Source organism: Tursiops truncatus, chromosome 9 (assembly GCF_011762595.2).
Source record: "Tursiops truncatus isolate mTurTru1 chromosome 9, mTurTru1.mat.Y, whole genome shotgun sequence".
NCBI classification, from domain to species: Eukaryota; Metazoa; Chordata; class Mammalia; order Artiodactyla; family Delphinidae; genus Tursiops; species Tursiops truncatus.
In genome coordinates this window covers 59098804-59123262 of record NC_047042.1, presented here as the reverse complement: position 1 = coordinate 59123262, position 24459 = coordinate 59098804, and the positions used below count along the sequence as shown (strand labels likewise).

The 24459-nt window shown below is 42.8% G+C and overlaps 1 protein-coding gene and 1 long non-coding RNA gene across 4 annotated transcripts in view; one reads left to right on the top strand and one right to left on the bottom strand.

Moving 5' to 3' along the window:
• Positions 1–24459, top strand: part of LOC141279555 (uncharacterized) — a 145341-nt gene that overhangs the window by 87943 nt on the left and 32939 nt on the right. For both annotated transcript variants that reach the window (XR_012334021.1, XR_012334022.1), the window contains exon 3: positions 303–378. This is a non-coding gene — a long non-coding RNA (uncharacterized lncRNA). The remainder of the gene's footprint in view (positions 1–302; positions 379–24459) is intronic.
• Positions 19345–23157, bottom strand: PRR15 (proline rich 15). 2 transcript variants are annotated; one of them, XM_019931235.3, is made up of 2 exons: positions 22329–23157; positions 19345–20587 (listed from the first exon to the last, which is right to left on the bottom strand). In XM_019931235.3, exon 2 carries the CDS (start codon positions 20444–20446, stop codon positions 20057–20059), a length of 390 nt encoding a protein of 129 aa, XP_019786794.1. In that variant the 5' UTR covers positions 20447–20587; positions 22329–23157; the 3' UTR covers positions 19345–20056. The 2 variants fall into 2 exon arrangements, with proteins under 2 accessions (XP_019786794.1, XP_073665879.1); XM_073809778.1 differs by lacking the exon at positions 22329–23157 and adding an exon at positions 20985–21123.

The following is a 24459-nucleotide window of genomic DNA, read 5'->3' as shown; positions in this document are numbered from 1 at the left end:
AGAATAGTGTTTTTGCTTGTTTTCTCACTAGGTCTTCTTTCATTCACCATATGTTCACTGCGTACTTACTATGGGTCAGATCAGGCATGTAGATGCTCGGGATATAGCAGCGAATAAGACAAAGTCCTGTACTTGGGACACTCGCATTCTGGTAGGGAGGGACAGATAATGAACTTTGAAAAGCACAGGCTGAACTGTGTAGGTCCATTTATACGCAGATTTAAGAAAATAAATATAGTACCTGTATTTTCATTTTACAGATCTCAAATTAACTAACGTGGGGCAATGTTTGTGTTCAACAGGATCACAATATGTGGAATCAAAAGAACTAGCGTTTGAGTCCTGATTCTATCCACTGTTTCAGCTTCCTGCCCTTGGGTGAGTCATTTATCAATTCCTTTGTTTTTGAGGCAGAGATAGCAGTACTGGTGTTTTCGACTCAGTGGGGTGTCAGTGCCTCTAACCCCCATGTTGTTCAAGGGTAACTGTACACAGAAAATCACCAAAGCTATAGCAGTCCTAAACACTATCAAGCAACTTGATTGAACTGAAATATTTTCATTTTCAAACTCTACTTCTCTACCTAACAACAGCAGAACACACATTCTTTTCAAGTGTACACAGAACATTCACCAAGAAAGACAATACTCTGGGCCATAAAGCAAACCTTAGCACACTTTGAAATGAATTGAAATCAGGACTATGATAAAATTAAACCAAAAATTAATAGCAAACTTATCTAGAAAATCCCCACATATTTAGAAATTAAACAACAGACTTCTAAATATCACATGGGACAAAAAAATGTCTCAATGGAAATTAGAAAATATTTTGGACTGAATGAAAAGAAACATGTAGCACATCAAATTTGCACAATGAAGCTAAACAGTTTTTAGAGAGAAATTTTTTTTTTTTTTTTTTTTACTGGTTTCTTTTTTTTTAAACATCTTTATTGGGGTATAATTGCTTTACAATGGTGTGTTAGTTTCTGCTGTATAACAAAGTGAATCAGTTATATATATACATATGTTCCCATATCTCTTCCCTCTTGCGTCTCCCTCCCTCCCACCCTCCCTATCCCACCCCTCCAGGCAGTCACAAAGCACCGAGCTGATCTCCCTGTGCTATGCTGCTGCTTCCCACTAGCTATCTACCTTACGTTTGGTAGTGTATATATGTCCATGCCTCTCTCTCGCTTTGTCACAGCTCACCCTTCCCCCTCCCCATATCCTCAAGTCTGTTCTCTAGTAGGTCTGTGTCTTTATTCCTGTCTTACCCCTAGGTTTTCATGACATTTTTTTTCTTAAATTCCATATATATGTGTTAGATACGGTATTTGTCTTTCTCTTTCTGACTTACTTCACTCTGTATGACAGACTCTAGGTCTATCCACCTCATTACGAATAGCTCAATTTCGTTTCTTTTTATGGCTGAGTAATATTCCATTGTATGTATGTGTCACATCTTCTTTATCCATTCATCCAATGATGGACACTTAGGTTGTTTCCATCTCCGGGTTATTGTAAATAGAGCTGCAATGAACATTTTGGTACATGACTCTTTTTGAATTATGGTTTTCTCAGGGTATATGCCCAGTAGTGGGATTGCTGGGTCATATGGTAGTTCTATTTGTAGTTTTTTAAGGAACCTCTATACTGTTCTCCATAGTGGCTGTACCAATTCACATTCCCACCAGCAGTGCAAGAGTGTTCCCTTTTCTCCACACCCTCTCCAGCATTTATTGTTTCTAGATTTTTTGATGATGGCCATTTTTAGAGAGAAATTTATAGCAATAAATGCTTATACTAGGGGGGAAAAAAGGTCTCAAATCAGTAATCTAATCTTCCACCTTAAATAATAAGAAAAAGCAGAGCAAACTAAGCCCAAAGCAAAGAAAGAAAAGGATAAAGATAAGAATAGAAAGTCAATGAAACTGAAAACACAAAAAACAATGGAGGAAGTCAGCATAACCAAAAACTGGGTCTTTAAAAAGAACAATATAATTGATAAAGCTCTAGCAAGAATGGCCAAGAAAAACAGATAGAAGACACAAATTAATATACCAGAAGCAAAAGCTGGACAAAGAAGGGGTGAACATTAAATGCATAATTAGGAAGTACTATAACAACGTTATGCTCATAAATTCAACAACTTAAATGAAAAGGAACAATTCCTTGAGAGACACAAACTATCAAAGCTCACATACACAAAAATAGGTAATCTGACTAGTCATATATCTATTAAAGAAATTGAATTTGTAGTTAAAAACCTTCCAACAGGGCTTCCCTGGTGGCGCAGTGGTTGAGAGTCCGCCTGCCGATGCAGGGGACAAGGGTTCGTGCCCTGGTCCGGGAAGATCCCACGTGCCGGGGAGCGGCTAGGCCCGTGAGCCATGGCCACTGAGCCTGCGCGTCCGGAGCCTGTGCTCCGCAACGGGAGAGGCCACAAAAGTGAGCGGCCCACATACCGCAAAAAAGAAAAAAAAAAAAAAACCTTCCAACAAAGACAATTCAAGACTCATATGGCTTTTCTGGTGAATTCTACTAAAAATTTAAGGAAGAAATAATACCAATTCTACAAACGCTCTTCTAGGAAAATTGAAGAGGAGAGAGTACCTCTCTACTCATTTTACAAGGCCCATATTACCCTGATACCAAAACCAGACAAAGACACAAGAAAACTATAGACCAATAATTCTCATGAACATAGATTCAACAATTCTCAAAAAGATTTTAGCAAGTTAAATCCAGCAACATATGCAAAAGATAACATCATGAGAAAATGGGGTGAACACCAAGAAGCAAGGCTAGTTCAGCATTCCAAAATTAATGTGGATTACATTGACTAAAGAAGACTGAAAAGGAGAAACTACATAATTATATCAATATCTATAGAAAAATCATTTGACAAATAAAAAATATATTTATGATAGAAACTCTCAATAAACTAGGAATAGCAGCAATTTTTCTCAATATGATAACAAACATCTACTAAAACTTAAAGCTAAATTAGACATAATTAGACATTATAAATTATATGTAGTAAATTATACATAATGGTGAAGAATAAATACTTTTGCCTTGATATGGGAATAAGATTCAAGACTGAGACAAGATGCTCACCACTCCTATTTAGCAGCATACTACTCAGTGCAATAAGGCAAGGAAAAGTAAAAGATACTGAAGTATCATTTACAATGGCCCCCAAAATGAAATATTTAGGTGGAAACAACAAAATATTAGCAGAATTTGCATGATAAAGACCACAAAACACAGGTGAAAGAAATCAAAGAACTACATTTATTGTGTTTGTGTACTGAAAGACAATATTAAGATGATAATTCTCAAATTGATCTATAGATATATTACAATCCCAATAAAAATCCCAGCAGGATTCTTTTTATCAGTAGCTATTGACAATATCATTCTAAACTTTATATGGAAAGCCAACATAATTAGAATAGACAAAATGGTTTGGAAAAAGAAAAACCAGGTTGGAAGATTCATGTTGCTTGATCTTAAGAGTTACTGTGAAGTCACAGCGATCGAGACAGTGAAGTATTTGCAAAAGGATAGACACAAAGATGAATGAACAGAATACAGAGTGCATAAATTGATGCATACAAATACGCCCAATATATTTTTTGACAAGGGTGCCAAGATAACTCACTGGAGAAACCGTAGTTTTTTCAACAAATGGTACTAGAACAATTGAATATACATATGCAAAAAATAAATGTAATGAAATATAAAATTATAAAAGTTTGGAAGAAAACTTTAAAGAAAATCTCTATGTCCTTGGGTTTGGCAAAAAGTTCTTAGATATGACATTAAAGGTCCAAGACATAAAAGAAAAATTTGCTACCTTGGAATTCACAAAATTAGAAACTTTTGCTCTGTGAAAGACACTGTTAAGAGAGTGGTAGATAAGATACAGACTGGGAAAAAATATCTGCAAATCATCTGACAAAGGAATTATATCCATAATATATAAAAAGTTTCATAACTCAACAACAAAAAAAACCCCTAAAAACCTGGGCAAAGATTTGAACAGACACTTCACCAAAGAAGATATATAGATAGTAAATAAACACAAGATATGATGCTCAACGTTATTAGTCATTAGAGAAATGCAAATTAAAGCCACAATATGATACCTTTACACATCTTTTTAAATGTTTAATACAAAAACAAAAACTGACAATACCAAGTCCAATACAGTACAAGGATATGGAGTATCTGGAATTCTCATACACTACTGATGGGAAGGAAAATGGTACAGCTACCCTGGAAAACAGTTTGTCAGTTTCTTGTAAAGTTAAACTTGCACTTGCCATATAAATGTACACTCTTACCTCTATGTATTTACCTTGGAGAAATGAAAACTTAGGTTCACACAAAAACCTGTATTCAAATCATCGTAGCAGCATTATTCATAACTACAAAAACCTGCAACAATCTAAGTATCCTTAGCTGGGCAAATGGATAAAGAGGTACATCCATTAAATGAAATACTACTCAGGAATTAAAAGGAATGAATTATTGATATTCTCAACAACATTGATGCATTATGTTTATCAAATATATTACGCTAAGTGAAAGAGGCAAGGCTCAAAAAGTTACATATTGCATGATTCCATTTATATGAAAATCTGGAAAAAACAACACTGTAGGAGTAGAAATAAGATCAAAAGTTGTTTACTATGATTTAAGGGTGTGTGTGTGGCAGGGAGTGGGTTTGACTATAAAGTTGCAACACGGAGGAGTTTTTGGAGTGAAGGAACTGTCTGTATCCTGACTGTGATGGTTGTTACACCATGCTATTATTTATCAAAACTCACAGAATGAATATTTTGAAATATTTTTTTAAAATAATAGAGATCATAAAAGAAAAAAATGGAATTGATTCTAAAAATATTTAGATATCTTCTCTATGTAAAAATAATTCTAAATAAAGGTCCTAACTAAAACACAGAGAAAATTTCAAAAAGTGAGTGAGGAATTTACAAACCATGAGGTCCTTTAGGAGAACACAACGGCTGGCGACCACTAGGGGCAGTACAGAGATGTCTAAAGCACTTTAGTCAAACCCAGAAGATAAATGGCAAATTAATCAAAATCTTCTTCCCGCCTTTGGAATTTTTCAGAGGGCACACTTGGCAATTCTGGGTTACTTCCTTTGTTCCCTCACTTGTATTGTGGGCGGCAGATAGTGGGCTGATGTGACCGCAGAAGCATTCCAAGTGGGTGCTTATAGATTTGCAATGCCCTGCCTGGGCTGGGGAGGCCCCGAATACTAGAATGGCCGGGATCCCAGGCCTCTGCTAAGGGTGACTGATGGAACAGTGGAGGGGAGCTTTCTGGGTGAGCGTGTGTCTCTGCTCAGGCTTCTAACCAGCCCACTGGTGCTTGCAGGTTGGAAACCAGAAACGTGGGATGGGACAAAAAATGTAAAGAGCATAAAAATAAACTTGCTTAGTGTGGCCGAATGCCTGAGGGGCCCGGAGAGGCTGAGGGAGAGTAGAAGAGATGCCACGTGGAGAAAGATGAGGACCAAGAAAAAGGCCAAATGTCTGAGCAGATGCCAACCCATCCTTACCTCATTTTTCTCTTTTTTTATTTCATTTTTTTCTTTCTCTCTTCCTTCTTCTCCTCTCTCTTCTCTTCTCATTCTCCACCCCTACACCCCCAAACCTGTATTTTCCCTCCTCTCCTGTGCTTTTGTATCTCCTTCATTCCTCTCTCTCTTCACAGTCAACTGAATAACACGTATTCAGTGAACACGGCAGAGACAAGATCAAAGGCGTGAAGGACCATTAGCTTCTGGTGGCTGCCATAACAAACTACAATAAACTTGGTGGCTTAAATCAACACAAATTTATTCCGAAGGCCAAAAGTTTGAAATCAAGGTGTTGGCAGGGCTGCAGTCCCTCTGAAGGCTGTAGGAGAGGATGCTTCCTTTCCTCTCCAGACATTCCTTGGGTTGTGGCTGCCCGACTCCATCTCTGCCCCCCTCTTCACGTGGCCTCTTCTCAGTTTTTAAGATCCTTAATTTATGAATCTGCAAAGACCTTTTTTCCAAATAAGATCATATTCATAGATTCTGAGGGTTAGGACATATCTTTTTTGGGGAGGAGGGGCACCATTTAACCCATGACAAATGAGGTTCCAACCTCCAGACAACATTTGATTCTTCTGTTCTCACTCATTCAGTAAGCCATGTAGTTCTGACGATGAGTTATTACTTAGCCTCACACTAGAACAGAGCAAGTAAAAAGTAAATGCAATTCATGGGTCCTGTACTTAGAGAATCAACAGTGTGGTTGGAAATTCACAATAAATTCTCCTCCCAACCCCCCACATATAAAACATAACACAAGAAAGTTAAAGAACACAATAGTTCAATAATGCCATGTAAAATATAATTAAGAGTAATCTAGTTAGAGAAACAAGACTAGCATATGTCTCATGATTAAAGAGCAATTAAACTAATAACGTGATAGAAAAACAGACAAAGGATGTGAACAGAGAGTTCATATAAAAGACGTAGAAATTAAATGTTCCAAAAGATGCTCAAGCTTACTCATAAGAAAAGAAATGCAAACTAAAACTACCTTGGATATATACTATTTCTTACCTATTATGTAGCAAAAATCCAAAAGTTTGGTAATACTCTCCTGGTGAGGCTATGGAGAGAGTCACTTTCATACATTGCTGGTGAAGTGTAAATTGGTACAACCCTGACAGTGGCGATTTGATGATATCTCTAAAATTTATCTATAAAAATGTTGTGAAGTATATATTCTTTGATCCAGCATGCCTGTTTCTAGGATGTTACTTTACCAAAAAATTTACACAGGTGCAAAATGATCTATGTTCAAATTATTCTATATAGCACTGTCTTAAAGAGCAAAATATTGGAAATGAGCCAGAGATTTTGCAGTGCGCAACTGAGGAATATGACTGTTAAAGAAGGTAGAGGCTCAGTACCAGGGAAGTCATTATGGGGGAGCAGGGGTCCCATGACTCAAGCCCCCCTTCTTGGCCTTTGTCTATCATTCTTCTCAAGTAGCAATCATCTTCCATTCCAGTAAGGGTTTCTCTGCAGCCTTGCTTTCTTCCTGACCTAGTTTTTACAACTGTGTTCAGCATTTCATGCAAAGTTTTGGGAAACATTCTCATTGAGGTCCACACCTAAGGGGCATATTGAGGCCCATGCCCACTTTTACCCGGAGGCTGGTCCAGTCACGCTAACATAAACATGCAGGGCCTGGATCTATCACAGCCAATAAAACTATTCATTTGGAATAAAATAGCCTGATAAACCCTGGGTCTGTACCCTTCAGAGGAAATACAGGTACATGTACACGTACACACACACATGCACACACATGCACATACACACTCGCCCAATCTAAAGTCCAGTGCATTAGGAATTAATTTGCCAGGAAAAGGATCATAAATTGCCCCACATCAATATGTTTATGTTTCCAGACCCTGAGTCCATCTTTCCTGGCGTAGAATCAGAGGACAATGGAAAAAGCAAATATTTGAATTCAGAAGATGCAGCTCTTTAGGACTCACTAACCATAGAACCTTGAACAATCACTTAATTTCTTTGAGATTCCATTTCTCATCAACAAAATGGGGGTCAAAGTAATATCTGCAACATTAATTAGCTTTTGATGCCTAACAAACCACCCAAAACGTAGTGGCTTAAAACAATGAATTTCATGCACAGTTCTGCAGGTCACCATTTGACCTGGCTTAACTGGGTGGCTCTGGTTTCATCTAGGCTCTCTCCTGCTTCTGCAGTGAGCAGCCAAGCCAGCTGGTCTCAGGTAGCCTCAGGAAGACAGCTTATCTCTGCTCCTGAGGACTCTTCTCCAGTTGACTAGCCTGGACTTGTCTTAAGCGGGAGACAGCTTCTGAGAGAGACTCAAAGCTCATAAGGCCCCTTGGAGTCTAGATTTGGTGCTATGGACCAAATTGTGTCCCCCTCCCCCAAATTCATATGTTGAAGCCCCAATCCCCACTGTGACTGTATCTGGGGACAAGACCTATAAGGAGGTAATAAAGGTTAAATGAAACCATAAAGGAGGGGTCTTAATCTAACAGGACGTGTCCTTATAAGAAGAGGAAGAGACACCAGAGATCTCTCTCTCTTTGCACAAGCACAGAGGAAAGGCCATGTGGGGTTAAGGTGAGAAGCTCTGTAAGCCAGGAAGAGAGGTCTCACCAGACACCAACCCTGATGGTACCTTGATCTTGAACTTCTAGCCTCCAGAACTGTGAACAAATAAATTTCTGTTGGTTAAGCCACCCAGTCTGTGGTGTTATAACAGCCTGAGCAGACTAATACAATTGGAGTTGGCAAAATATCACTTCTACCGCATTCCATTGGCCAAAGCAAGACACTAGAAATGAGCTCAAAGACAAAGCGTTAGGAAATAGACTCTACATCTTGATGGGAGGAGCCGCAAAGTCCCCTGTCAAAGGGTCATGGATATAGCAGTAATAATCTAAAGCATCTGCCACACATAGTTTTTCTATGGATCACATGAAATTACAGATATGAAGGCACATCCTTAATCATAAAGCCCTATAGCAATGTTAACTATGGCATGCAGCCTGTCGCGCTTTGTGGCAGTTGTGACCATTTCTTAACTACCAGGTGATGTGGTTGTATAGATGTGTCTGGGTAGTACGCTGTTCCCAGGGAGTTAGTAAAAGTCGCTGCCTAGTGAATGAAGTCCTATAAATCTTCTATACAAATTTTTGTGTATTTATTTTTGTCCTTTTTGAAGTCCTATAATTTTTATAATTAACCAGAGAAGTAGCATGGTTTCGGAAAGCAAGACTGCATTTTCATAGCTAGAAAAGCCTGAAAATAAGTATTTGAATGAGTATCCCACTCAGTGAGTTCAGGAACAGGAAGTTTGATGGCTGGATGAATAGTAGAAAAGAAGGATGCAAATCAGGTCAGATTTAGTGAACTTAGTCGTCCATGCTCACCACCTCCCTGAGAGACCAAGGGAAAAACGAGGCTGCTGAGTCAAAGAGGCAGCCCGCCGGGGAGGAGTATCTGTGGCTACAGCATCAGACTCTTTTCTCATCGAAAGACCTGCCCATGAGTCCTGAAGACTGTGTCCAGGTTCACAAGCCTTTGCCCTGATCATCTCCCCGATCATCTCCTGTCCTTGCGCAGAGTTACAAGCAGAAATCCTACTGACAGTTGTGGTAAAGAGAGGTTATTCTGTCAGAACGGATAGTCCGGCAAGCTGGTGCTTCTGTTCCAACTGCGAACAGGTTAAATTATACAGCATAGCATATTTCATCATTCTTTCATTGGTGAGGATAGACATGGCGCTCTGACTGCAATGGAGATGTAGTGGTTCCTGGGAAGTGGATCTGTGTGCCTTGAGAAGTCAAAAGGGTTGAGCGGATAAAGGGAGAGGCTTCAGCCTCTGGAAATCTGCAAACTTGGGGAGTTAAGAGGCAGAACGTCACACTCTGCTGGCAGTCTCTCCTATGTATTGGCTTAAGTAGGCAGGTATGTTGGTCCAGAAGCAGGGGGGGTGATTTTCCCCCCGGGGTTGGGAGCACGTTTAACACCTTCAGGTCACTCACAATACCTGAGATGTAATTAACTCATCAAAACATCTTGAATGGTTCCTGAATGATCCAATGCCTGTCTCCAAACTATTATTGCTTGTATTACACTGTATTGCAGTAAGATTATAAGTAGGTATAGATTAAGATCTTACTTTCTTCTGCATCTGCAGTTTAGTTCACTGCCTGGTACCTAATAGGCACACTGAATAAATACAAGAATGAATGAACTCAATAAATATTTTTTCAATAAATTGATAAATCAATACAAAATAAATGAAGGACACAGTCAGGGTTTAAATTTATAAAGTATATGAAGGACTAAAAATATTAGTATCTACTTTATTTTTTGTCCCAAGGCCCTTGTACTATGTACTCAATAAATACTTGTTGATTTGCAGTGAAGTTACCTAGCCCCCAAATTAATTATTACATTACAAAAATAAGACAGCTAAGTGTCCCAATTAAAAGGTGCAATGGGCAAAATTCTACCCTTCATTCCTGAAAAGCCATAGCTCTGTGCCCCTGTAGACTGGAAAGAACTACCTTCTTCCCTCCAAAAAATTCCTAGTGCCTGTAGCCTTGGCTATACCAGGGTCAGGGGCACCTACAGCCCCTCGTTCTCATTACAATCAGTGGGGGACTGACAGGGAACTTTCTTTCAAAACCCATGCCTGTTGGGAGCCTCACCAGGCTACATCTCCTACTCCCCCTGTGCTCCCTCTGCCTCAATCTCTCCATCTAATTCCTGAGAATTGGCTTCAGTGTAAAAGAAACTTAGAATATGTCCAAGGGTGAAGATGTGAGTGGCTTCCTTCAATCAAAACATACCCTTCTGCAAACTCAGGCTGAGAGAGATTTCTTGCAAAGAGTGGTCTGTCAGGGCTCATAGGTGTTGACATATTCCTCGGAACTGACAGTGAGCTACCTAAGGCTGCCTTGGATTTCCACTATCTGCAAAAGTTGTCCCATGTGAAGTCCCCACCTGCAGTAATACAGCAGTGGACAGCTAGAGGGAAGCATGTGGATCATGGCGATGAAGCTGCTTTCTCGTCCTTCACCGTCTCTAGGATCAGAAATGCAGGGAGGATGGTCACTCCCAGGGCTTTAGAGATTTTATTATTGACAATGTGGTGTCACCACATCCCTAAGCCATCCCCCAGGCATTCCTGAAACTTAGCATTGCATTTCCCTACTAAGCTAATTGCCTCTTCTTCCCAATTTTACTTCCCTTTTTGGGGGGTCTGACAACACCTTAAAATACATTCGTCATATAATCCCAGATTCAGGGTATGTTCTTAAACATATAGATGACAGCACGGAATCCGATTCTCTTTTTTTTGTCCTCTTGGACCTGAGGTTCTTTCTTTTTCTCCATCTCCTAGATGTCCAACTGCCCTTGAGTTTTTGAAACAAAAACATGACCACAGTTTTCCAAAATGCCTCTTGGCATTCCCCAAGGAATGGAGCCTTCACATTCCAGACAGGGTTTAAAGGAAACTGCTGAAATAATTCCTTCAGGCCAATCTCAACCCATCACTCAGGAACAAGAATAAAAACAGCTGATATTACTGAGGGCTTCCTCTGGGCTATGCAGTTTATCTCTAAGAGATATGCTTTTATGTGTGCTTAGTTCAAGCAAAACACCATGAAGTGGTATTTGCATTTATTCACAAGGAAACCTGAGCTGGAGAAGGTAGATGACTCCACTGCAGTTCCATTCCACACGGCTGCTCACGCAGCAGCAATGTCCTCAAAAGCACTGAAGGTCTGCAAAGAAAGGGTCTGTCGAAAGAGGTTCATCAAGCTCTTGGGACCTTGGAAAACCTGACCTCCAAGGCGGAGGGGAGAACATAGTGCAAGACCTGGAGCCTGCTTTGGCCGGAATAGAGGGTGCTGGAAGGGATGGCAGGGAGAGAGACACGGAGGAGTGGGCAGAGGTTGGACCCAGCGAGGTGCTTAAAGCACATTTATTGGTTTAGGATTTTATCTGGAGGATGCTGTCTCATCATACATCAGAGAGTGTTAACCAGGGGAAGGAGGTACTGGATTAGCTTTCTATGTTAAAAAGTTTTGAAATCTAACTTTTTACGAAGTTCAGTTCAGTGGTGGGTTGGGGAACAGATTATAGTAGGGGCAGGAGTGGATACAAAGAGAGGACCAGAGAGCAGGCTGCTGCGCTGGGCCAGGGGAGAGAAACTGGTGCCTTAGATTCTCTTTGTGGCAGGGAAAATGCAGAGAAGTGGACAGATTTGAAAGAGTTTATTAAAAATACAGAACAGACTGATCAATTCAATGAAGAGAGCCAGTGAGTTGGGAAGAATGAGGAACCAAGAATGACTTCTAGTTTTCTGGTTTGAGCAATTAAGAGCACTGAAGGAAGAACAGCAAGAGAGGGGGAGGAGGACTTCCCTGGTGGCGCAGTGGTTGAGAGTCCGCCTGCCAATGCAGGGGATGCGGGTTTGTGCCCCAGTCCGGGAAGATCCCACATGCCGCAGAGCAGCTGGGCCCGTGAGCCATGGCCGCTGAGCCTGCGCATCTGGAGCCTGTGCTCCGCAACAGGCTGGAGCCTGTGCTCCACGACGGGAGAGGCCACAACAGTGAGAGGCCCGCGAACCGTAAAAAAAAAAAAAACAAAGAAAAATTAAAGTAAAATAAATCAAAGACAAATACTGTATGATCTCACTTATATGTGGAATTTAAAACAAACTGAATAGAAACAGAGAACAGACTGGTGGTTGCCAGAGGGGGTGGGGGAAATGGGTGAAGGTGGTCAAAAGGTACAAACTTCCAGTTGTAAGATGAGTAAGTTCTGGGGATGTAATGTACAGCATGGTGACTGCAGTTAACAATATCACATTGTATATTTGGAAGTTGCTAAGAGAGTAGATCTTACAAGTTCTCATCACGGGAAAAAAAACTAACTATGTGCGATGGTGGATGTTAACTAAAGTTACTGTGGTAACCATTTCACAATATATAAATCTATCCAACCATTACGTTGTCCACCTTAAACTAATACAATGTTATATGTCAATTATATCTCAATATCGGGACCAAAAAAAACCAACACAAACACAAACAAAACTAACAAATAACAACAACAAAAATTAAAGCATGGCAGGTTGTATAACTCAAATAGGTTCACAGACAGTAAATGGAAAAGCCAGGATTTAAATCTAACTCATCTGACTTTAGAACCCTCTGTCTTAACTACTATATTACTTCACTGCTCCTGCAAGAAATTTAAGTCCTCATTCGCTCAACAAATATTTAATGAGTACTACGTGCTAGGCGCTGCGCTGGCCACAGCAGAGCCAGCATAAATTAGAGTCCCTCCCCTTTAAGAGTTTACCATCTGGTGGTAGAGACAGTAACAATACTGTCCATGGGATGGGCTGCGGCAGGAGTCTGTGTGTCCACGGCAGGGACACAGACGAGGGCATCTAACTCTATCTTGGAGGCTCTGAGCGAAGCAACCAATGTCACAGTTAAAACTTAGTGGAAGAGTAGGCGTTTATGGCTATTTATAATATATATATATTTATAATATATAAAAATAATATATATGCAAAGGAGGAAATTTCAAGTTAGCTGGAAGAGCTGGTATTGGTAGATCTGATCACAGCCCAGAAAAATACCATGTCAATGGTGAGGGACATGACGTTGACCACAATCCTACTGTAAAATTTATTGCATGTAATTGGAGATCTGGTCTGTTTTGAATATAAAGGTAAACACTGCTTCTCTTAATAGACACTATAATAACAGAATTTTTGAACTTGAAGTGTCTGAACTTCTTGTTTTACAGGTGAGAAAATGAAAGCCCAGAGCAGTTAAGTGATTTGCCTGAGACCACACAACTACCAGTTAGAAAAATGGGTCTAGAACCTGGGCTTCCTTTCAGGCAGGCCAGTCTGTCCTTTACCAAAGCCCATCACCTTCAGGGCATAGTTCCATCTATTCCTGGACTCACAGCTGCTGTATAAGGCCGTGTAGGTTGTTACTGGACAAGGGTGCCTGCTATGGGAGTGTTGGGGGGGGCTGAAGCCCACCCAGAGGAAGTAGCCGCCTTTTCTCACTCTCACAGGCACTTTATAGGCAAGCAATTGCCCTCTTGAAATGAATGTAGCCCAGCCTACAGAAACACCAGTTCCCTCCCATAGTGTATTAACACAGCAATATTGCCTGTATTTTTACCCATGCTGTTCAAATAATTTAGTGATTAGTGCTCTAGTGCCCACTGGCACAAAAAAACCAGTTCTGGTAGGAGGATTTCCAAACAAGTTTCACTGGTGTGATTTCTCTGCCTACAAGTGTGTCTTAGCCGTGCCCTTTCCAACAAGGTGCAGGGGTTTGGAGCGAACAGGGGGTCTCCTTTGAGCGCTTAATCTCAGCTCCGGGGTCGTAGTTACACCTTATATTATTACTGTGTTCTTTTGGGTTCCTGTTACTTCTTAGCAGGCAATCCCTTCTCACTGCAATCCGTATCACAGGTAATAGTTCTGTACAGTAAATGCTCCCTGTTCAAATTACTGTGTGGTTTCTCTCTCCTGATCAGGCTCTGACTGATTACAACCCTCTTAAATTTTTCTATCAGCCAGACACAGCCTGCTTTCCTAGAAGAGAAAAGATTATGACCCTACCAAGAATTACATGCAAGTACAGCATGGAGGGCCCATGACCTTGTAGGTTAGCCAGGAGTTCATGAAGGGGTGTGAAGAATGAACATTGCCCTTGGAATTTCCCTGAGCTCCTCGACTAAAAGGGCAGTGAGGCATGTGATCACATGCATATAATATGGTCAGTGGGAGTGGTAACATGCACTTGAATGTCCTATGCATAGGTGTTTCCCAACAGAGTGAAGGAGGACCATGACAGGCGCGTGGGAAGAGACTCTTGAATTTTAACGGTTGATTGAGGCTTTGCCAGGCAGGTAGTGGAGAAAGAATATTCCAAGCAGAGGCAACAGGACAGACAGAAGCCTGCAGGCATGGCAAGGTACTCTCGGGAATTGTCAGTAATATGGAATGGCTGGATAGGGGTGGCAGCCCTTGTGAAGGAGTCTGACCTTATCCTTCACAGTTTTAAAGACAGTGTAGAAAAAAAAAAAAAAAAAAAAGACAGTGTAGAGAAGAGTTAAAAAATGATCATTTCCAGGCCCCTGGCCTAGAGGGGATGAATTCTTGACCAAGGACAACACCAATGAGAATGGAAAAAGATGAGTTTAAACAAGAGTACAGAATCAGGTAGATTGGTGGGATTTGGGGCCCTCGAGGGCTAGTTATGAGGAACTGAGATTATAGTTGTGAAAACACACTTTTTAAATAATATGTATATAATTATATAGCCTTGCTGCAATTTGATTCTAGGCATGAATAATGAGGCTCCATGCTCCTATACAGCAGAATTACCCTGATTATTGGGCCAGATGACAGTGTGGTGACAGCACCATAGGATAACGTGGCAGCTTTATTGCAATTTATGCTTCTCTACCTCCCTCCCAACTTCCCACCTGACCATCAGTACTGGACAGTTGGTGCCTTTGTGTTTTATAGTAAACAATGAGCACTCTTCACAGCCCGTTGTTCAAAATAGCAAATTCCTAAGAGAGAGTTTTAAAGTGGGAATATAGACTCCATCCCATCATTTTACAGAAGAGCAAACCAACACCCGGATCATCTAAGACTCATCTAAGAGCAAGGGAGAGAGAGAATTATGACCGGGTGTCTTGGAAAACTTTGCAGGAGCTCTTTGCTGCCATCTTTGTAGGATATGCATGTTGACTGGCACGAGAAAAAGATTAATAATCTAGGGTACTTGTAACTCAAGGAATATCCCTTCAGAAAAAGCACAGGGAGGTCCTGGATGGGTCCCGTATTCCCCACTTAATGGCAGGTGAGTCAGCAACTCCTTTCAGGGGTAGGAACCTTCATCTTCTTCAACATGAACGTTTCTAGTTTAAGGGCCGGAAAGTTTTGTCTCGTGGGTTAACAGTCTTGTTACACATGTCAGAGATGAAGATACTCCATCTTTTTATTGCACAAGGTTATGTCAACAACTCTGACATGACAGTTACGCATCCATCGCTTTGTCATCCGCAGCACAATTTGGTTTGGAAGAAGGGCTGAATTCCTTGTTTTGAATACCTGGAAGGATCAATGATATCCTCTGTCAGTCTTATATATCGTGATCTTTAGCTACTACCACTTCTATACTGTGGTCAATTGTCCTCTGCCAGGCAAGACCTGTGCGGTTTCCTTACAATTTATATCCTTAATGATAATCTTCTCTCGCCACGAATGCTATTCATCCCATGTTCCAGATGTACGGGGCCATCTTTTGACAAAGTGGTTGTTAATACACTGTGCCTGCAGGAGGCTGGGGAAGGGCCCTGTGCCTCCCTCCGGGCGGCCCCTCTTCCACGTCTCTCAGCCTTTACATATACATTACACACATGTAATCGCTCAGAGGCGAGGTGAGAATGGGGCCGAGGGTACAGGAAACAGGCGAGAAGAACAAAGCTCTGATGGGACAGCCAGCTTGTCAGTGACAGTGTACCCTGGGCTGCACACTTGTTTCTAGCCTAAGGTACTGGTTATGTTGACACCCAAGGGTATAAAATATCTCTGGTCCCACCCTCTACTTGCCATGGAGATAAACTCATGCTTATCCCAAGAAAGGATCTCTTACATTTCTGGGTAATTATCATAAGATGCTCTGCAAATAAAATAAGAGTTTTTAAAGATCAGTTACCCCTACATCTCTATCATGCTAGCTTTTTTTTAGTGTTTGTTTCTAGTCTGGCTGATACTGCTCAACTAAGGAAAAATAATATTCTCTATCTCTTTTTCTCATAAAAGGTGCCTTGTGATCACTGGATATTAGTGCCCTATTTTCCCCCTTATTCCTTTCCAGTTCACCTTTTATTTGAAAGGTGCCCACTTTTATTATTATTTATTTCAAGACACCCAGATTTTCTTCTGTGTATCCCATGAGAAGAACTATTTCTGACAGAGCTTCAGCCCATGCTACCGTTCATTAGGTTTATAGTTCCCTTCTAAGGACTCGGCAAGATCAGTGTTCTGAGTTTGCATTACATTTCAAAGCAGAGAAAAATATTTCCCAGTGTTATATGAAGCAGAATGTCCTAACTGTATACAAAATAGAGTCCCTGCTCTTGAAATGCAAATCAGAATGGGATGAACAACAGAAGCACGAACACAAAGGGACGTTCAGGTGACCTGTAATATGAGTTACTGCTCAGCCACCGACTGCAAGGACAGTCCCTGAGGTAAAAACCACCCTGTGCATATAATTATCATGGGTATGAAAATATTGAGCAAACACGCTGCTAGACTTTTGTCCCTTTTTCACATAATTTGGAAGCATGGCATAAGAATTTCTTTAATCGTTTCCAAATTTGTGAGTGAAATTTCATTTGTAAGGGATTTTAAGAAAACAAAAGTCTCCAACCTAATTAACTCCAAATTTAATTCAACATTTTCCTTTTATTTACTATAAAATATCAAGAGGTTTAAACATTTTCAAAATCTGTATATATGTTATGGGAATGTAATTAATCATCTGCAGAGCACATAAATCCCAGCAAGACACTTTGTCAAATTATCTCATCTTACTCATGATCCTTTTATCCCACCAATTTTTCTTGGTTTCTGATTTCACTGAGTTGGGATTAAGTCAGTGCATTCCTCCCACTGCATAATTAGGACTGCTTTAAAACTATGTAATTACAAACCTCAACTGCCAATTGTGCATTGCATTCATTGTCATAACTGCCATTAGCATGGTTTTAAATTCTTTCAGAGCAGTGGGGAAAGATGTCATGTTAATAAGTTCCACTGCTATATGTCTGCTATTGATTATCTGCAGCAATTATAGACTTGGATGGGATCCAAAACTAGACACACAACCCAGGAAAATGCCAATGTTTTGTGCATCTAAAGGAATTTTTAAGAAAAAAAAGTTCTTTAAAACAATAAAACTGGATGAAAGGGTTAGTATAAGATTTTAAAAGTATGCAATGGCTGGCTTACTTTTATAAATGGGTACAGATCTAATCTCTTGGTCTTCCTGGGAGGGGAGAAGTATTTTGGGTAGTTATCTACTCTAATTTTGATTACCTTCTACAGAAATTAAAATAGTATGAAGGTGTTCCAAAGCCTGATTTGACAGCGTCTGCTCTATTCACTCCCACTGCTGGTCAGCCCACAGTCCCCTCCCTTAGCACGAACCTCTTCTGAGTCCAAGATCCCAACTCCCTCTTCTTCATCAGAGTCTAGAGATGGTAGGTAGACCCACTTAAAATTGACGTGAAGTCTTCCTCATCCAGAAAGCTCACCCTGATGAGACTTCAGTCACGTATTTCCCAATTCTGAATACAAAGCAAAAAAAAACTTTTCATGATTAAAAAAAAAAAAAAACCCTCACAAACTCTTTTTTAAGAAACTAAGGTGTTCATAATCCCCATGTAAACAATTTCCTTTGGAGTAAGCCTTTAGTATGTGGAAGTGCATGTATCAAATGGTAAACTCTATGATTTTGCTGGTATCCAAGCTTGATTCACTAATTTAAATCCACTTTAGCCATTTTCATCAAGTTTCTTTGTTAAATCTCTTTGGACAATCAACATGCTTTGTTATAAATTACTTTGTTATAAATTACTAATTTAAGAGAAACCAAAAACTATATATAACAAATTCAGGAGCTCCAATCAAGTTCTGGCCTGTCATTATCCACATTATATATATATAATATATATAATAATTATATATATATATAATGTAGACATCACATATATAAATTATATATATATTATATATATATGAGTGCAATGCACAATCGGCAGTTGAGGTTTGTAATTACATAGTTTTAAAGCAGTCCTAATTATGCAGTGGGAGGAATGCACTGATTTAATCCCAACTCAGTGAAATCAGAATTTTATATATTTATATATATTATATATATTACATATGTTATTTTCTTTAACATCTTTATTGGAATATAATTGCTTTACAGTGGTGTGTTAGTTTCTGCTTTATAACTATATATGTTATTAATATATTAATATAATATATATCTATTATATATATGTACAATGTGTGTGTATATATATACACACACACACACACACTTTGATCATTATAATTTCCCCGCTATGCATTTCTAAATGGTTATAAATGAACTGAATTGTGGTGGGAAGAGGTCCCAGGGATCTTAACAACTACAATAACTCTCTTGTAATTTGCTGAAAGCAAGTGATTTCAGTACTGATTTACTCTTTTACTTGAAGTTCATAACAAAAGCAAACAGGTAGATTTTTGTTAAAAATCTACAGGTTGGTAGATCTTTAAGGCCTTGCACCTAGATAAATTCTTACTTCAGACTAAGGAAATTAGCTTTTGAAGCAAAGAGGGTGGGAAAAAAGCCAGCTTTGCACAAACTGAGAGTTCAGTCCACCTGTTTGAATAAGTATTTTTAGACAATTCTGAATCAGGTTAATAATGAATACAGAAAGAATTATTATTAGCATTGTGACTTACTCTATGAAGATGCACTGAAGTAAAAAAGAAAACTTAGGAATAATTAATTGGTACCTCTCCCTCTCTTCCTCGAACTTGGTTTGTAAATAGGGATATCCAGCTAGCTGTTTCCTATCTGGGTGTTGGTAGTTTGTAGACATGGTCTCCTCCCTGCAGCTTTTCAAGAGGAACTGTCAGGTTATGTGGCAAATGATTAACTCTGTCACCCTGGATTTTGCATGCCTGCTTTTAAGTATGATGAGCTTCAGTCTTGCAATGGAAAAAAAAATACAAAAGTCACCTTAAGTCTTACAGTGCAACAGTTTTAATAGTCCACGCTACAACAGGCAAGTACAGTTTTGCAGTTCAACATTAAAAGCAATCCTGCCTTAATTAAAATGCTTCTACTTAAGAATGCTTCCTGCTCTCTTCCATCCCTTCACTTAAGGTGTGTCTACAAAAGTACTCCTAAAGTGCATTTCTCAGGCATTAAAGATAGCACTGTGATTTGCTTTCCAATAGCAAGTTCGGAATCAGAGCATGCCGTTCTCAGTGGAGGGCTGCGCAATTCCAGCTGAGCTAAGGTCTCTTACAAAAGTACCCTTCTCACTCCCACGGGCGACGCAAACGAGGCCACTGAAGTTTTTTGAAAAAAATTGTGCCAACTTCCTCTGCGGTATCTTCTCTTACCACGAATAAATATTTAATGCATCCTTGAGTCGTGATACACGGAACACGTTGTTTTGTCACGTCAATTTCTAGGAAAATAAACTCTGGAGGCCTTGTGCGAATATTCTGAATTTGGTGGGATGAGACTCCAAGAACAGGGGCGGGGCAGAATTCTCGGGTTTAGACCTGGGGGTTGGGGAGGCGTGGTGCGAAGAGAGTCCCGGAGCGCTTGGGCTACTGCTTGTCCTCGTGCGGGTCACCAGAGAAGCTCGCCTCCTCCGAGGACCTGACTCCCTCGGGGAGCAGAGTGGCGCGCACTTTCCTCTTCTCCTTAAAGCGGCCCGAGCGCGAGATTTTCAAATTTCGGCGGCTGTTGCCCGATTTCTCCCCGCCCAACTTGTCTGGCTTGTGGGGCTCGCCGGCGCCCCCGAGGAGATTGGGATGCTGATTCTCCCGGGAACTGCTAGTCCAGTCGGGGCCAGGCGGGGCAGGCGCCGCGGGTTCCCCGGGGTCAGGCTGGGTGGGAGGCTTCGCACCCCCCGCGGCGTCCTTGCTTTTCTTCCTGCTGTTCTTTAACGAACTCCACCAGGAGCCCGAGCTGCCTGTGCCGCCGCCGTCGGCCATGGCCAGCGGGCCAAGTGGCGGGGGGCGCGGCGAGCGGGGAAGGGCCTCAGCGGCAGCGGCGCCTCTCTCGTCCACCTCGGCCCTGCCCCGGCTTCTCGCAAGCGGGCTGCGGGCTGGGAGCCGCCGAAGCAGAGGCTTGTGCTGGGGAGGAAAACAAAACTTCGTTACTGGGTTTGTCGAAGTCACGTGCCCCTCAATCCCACTTCCTCCCCTTGGCTCCGTCTGGCACCGGGGCGGCTGGGGTCCGAGGGTCCGCAGCCACGCGGGCCGCAGAGGGCACCGCCGCGCCCCCCCCCCCGCCCCCCGCCAGGGCGCAGGCGGACCAAGGGCTTCCGGGGCGCCACCCTCTGGTCTCGAGACTGAGTCTTGGCACTCCCTGGCCTCAGCCTTAGTCTGGCTTCCAGGATAGCGCAGTGGTCCGCGCGCGAGGGCCACCCAGGGGTGGGTGCCGGGGCTTCTGGATTAACCAGGCCCCAGAGGGAAAATGGCCTGTCCTGTCATTCCACCCGTTTGTAGACGAAGCCCAAAGGTGACCCACCGGGTCCAGAAGGGCACCTGCGAGGAGGGCGCCCGGAAGCAAGCGCGCCCCCGCTATAGGTGAGCCATGAACATTAGATCCCTGTCAAACAGTTCCGAAATTTCCCTCAAAGGTTTTTGTTCCCTGGACTTCTGTCCCGGGATCCTTTTTGATGTGATTCTTCGGGGGCGGGGCGGGGCGGGGCGTGGGGGGCGGATTTACAGGCCAGTAAGAGCGAGGGACAAGCTCATGGTGTTTGTTTCTTTTAAATTCTGCTTTCGACAAAACTTATGCCTGATGACCTTCAGAGAAGCATGTCTAGACCTAACTTGCCTTGAAAACCGCCATCCTAACGCTTCCTTTTATTCCCCAGAGACCAATCTTGCGTTTCTTTGAAGCCACCCGCTGCCTGCGGTTGAGATGAGCCCAAGTCCCCTTCCCTTAGTTCTGTATTAAAATATGCACCACGTCTGTTTGTACTCGGCAACTCAACTCATGGGATTTTAAGTTACAAATTAAAGGCTTCTGTTCTTTTCCTTGCGCAATTCCCTCCTCCAAAGGAGAGAGCGCACAACCAAGAACTCCAATTTGCCTCTTCCCAGCTTTTAAAATAGCACTGCGGAGCGAAAAGGCTGTTTGTTAGCACTTAAGGTGCGAATATCGGAAGCGAGGCTCCTCTGCTCATTTTCTGTGCTGGGCACTAACTCCACGAACGAGCAGGATTCGCTGGCGCCGCGGCTCATTTCCAGGTTTCCGCTGGGCTCCTTCCCATCCCACGCGCCCGGCGCTGCTGGGATTCGCCCGCTCTGGAGAGCGAAAATTCGGCGGTGTCTGTGGTTTGGAGGTTCTCCTTCCCCAACCGGGGGGAGACAGCCGGAGGGCCTACGCCGGCGGCCGCAGCGGCCTCCCCTGAGCAAGGAGACCTTGGCACCAGCTCCTCCCCAGAACGCCCCGAGGGCACACTCGACTTGAAAACAATAGAAGAAAAAATGGCCAAAAGTTCTTTCCTTACAGAAGGCACCCACACCCTCAGGCACAGTTTGCAGTTGGGTTTGCAAACATCCATTCCCCCTCCGCTTTATAGATCGGAAAAGCACCCCCAACTTATTCACTGGTGGTGGTGGTGCTGGTGATAGTGGTGGGTGTTCCTGATGCTACTTTCAGTCTTCTACCCTACGCTTTCTTCTCCACAATCAACGTTGTATGCACGGAAGGGTTTTGCACAAATTGCTCATGGGAAAGATTGCAAATTACGCAGAACGCCTGCAGCTAGTAACTTCTCCTCGGGCGCTGAGGGAGCGCCCCAGCGTGACACCCCGGAATGGGCTCTGTCTTGGCGGACGGAGAATCACCCTGATCGCTCACCTGCTCAGGCTTCCCAGGACCCCGCGGCTCCGCGCCTCTCTTCCCGCGCAGAGTCGGGAGGGGGTGCGCTTGGGTTAATCTGGAAGTCGGGGTGCGGCGTCCCTCTGCGCGGTCTTGGAGAGGTCAGGTTTCTTTCTGGAAGGTGTGCTAGCCGAAATCGCCGCAGTCCAGCTAAGCCGATTGCTGTTGCTGGTCTCCCCTGGCTCCTCCAGCTTCCTGGCGCAGCGGCGGCAGTAGCCCGGAGCTCGAAGTACTGTTGGCTCCGACCGGAGGCCGCCCCTGCGAGTGAGTGCCAGGCTCACTGCCCCAGGTGAATGGCCAGGCAGTCTCTCCCGCCTAGTAGCCTTTCATTCTCCCTTTCCCTGATAGCGCCGCCCGGGAGCCGCAGGGAGATGGGATCTCAGGGGCTCACTCTGATGCATTGAAGCTCCCTACCGCGTCGGTCCTGCGCGCGGGGAAAGACATCTGCTCACCTGCTGGTTATTCGCCAAGTGATTCTAGAAACCAGAGCCCCGGGGCAGCGGGAAGAAAAAAATAATAACCCAGGAGGCGGCCACTGCTGCCACAGGTGCAGGTAGGAAGTTCGCGTTCCCGCCTTCCAGGGACGAGATTGGACCAGGTCGCCTACGTGGCGCCAGCCTTGGGATGTCTGATTGGAGAAAGGCTGCGTGCGCCTCTCGCGAGTCGGACTCCTGAAGAAGAAACGGTAGAGGAGACCGGAGGCCGGGAGACCGAGGCTGCAGGTGGGCTCCGGCGGATATACGTCGCAGCTCTCTCTCCCTCTGCCCCTACCCCAATTTCTTTTTTTCCTTTCCTCTCCGCGTCCCCAACCGTGGCCACTCAGCTCCCAGAATCTCAAGTTCTGTAACTTACAGGAGCCGTTCCATACCCAGGCACAGTGTTGCAGAGTTGCAGGCGCCCTGAGTTGAAAGGCTGTAATATTAACAAGTTCGTTATGTGCCAGCCAGGCGCTCTACCAAGCGCTTTCTGTGGATTAACTTATTTACTCCTCCTCACAGCAACCCTAGGAGGTAAGAACTATTGTTATCCTCACTTGAGGATAACTTAGCTCTGAAAGGCTAAAGGGTTGCCCAAGGTTGCACGGCTGGTGAGTGTGGCAGAGCCGGATTTGTACCCTGGAGACCTGACTCCGGCTCCCGCGGTCTTAACCGGCACCTTATACCGCAGCCTGCCAGTCAGTGTCGGTCTCTTAGCGTGACTCAGTGAGGATGTGAATTTCCTTCCCTCAGGTCTAGAAGTCCGTGGACAGCCACCGCGCCTGAGGAGTACAGATCCAGCCCTGAGCTGGAAGTCAAGTGAACCCGCGGATGGCGTCAAGTTTCAGGAGGCTTTTGTTCCCAGGAACATATGGGTGCTTTTTATTACCTGGACAGAAAGGTTTTGACATAGGGCATTTTCACTAATAAGGCAGAGGTGCAACCGGCTGCATCTTCTAGGATGCTTTTATTTTTCAAAGAACTATTTTGATGTTCACTGAGCTCGTGTGTAACTCCTCTGAAGGACTGCGTATGGAGCAACTGACATCCCAGCATCTTTGTTCTGAGGATTTTCTAAAGTGGTGAAGTAGTGAAAGACATGATGCCTACCTATTGCATAACTTACAATATGGAATTCATAGGAAGAAATTTTTATAGAGTATTTCAATGTATGAAATATGGTAAAATATGAATATTTTATATCCTTAACTTAGTTTAGCATTCTTGGATTTTTAAATGATATGCACAGCAGCGTGTATTTGAAAGTGATACATTTCCATATATTTCTTGGGATTCGTTTTAGAGAGGAAACTTGCAATCGTACCACCAGAACTGAACAAAGACAGGCCACCAACCATGAGAGGAGGACGGGATACATCGTCATAGTGCCAAGGAGGAAAGTCCTGTCTGAAGAACCCTCACCACTAGAAAGTGGTGGAGCTGGGTTCCAAACGTTGTTTTTTGATCAAATGGGTGAAAGAAGGAAGACATTTAGGAAAAGAAAATGAGTCCTGCAAATGGCTTCTCATCTAGCATGATTTAACAAAGGGCCAGCATTTTCTAAATAGATGAACATCAGCTAACTGCTGAAATTAAAAAATTCATTCTCTTCCATCCCTCCCGTTTGTATTTAA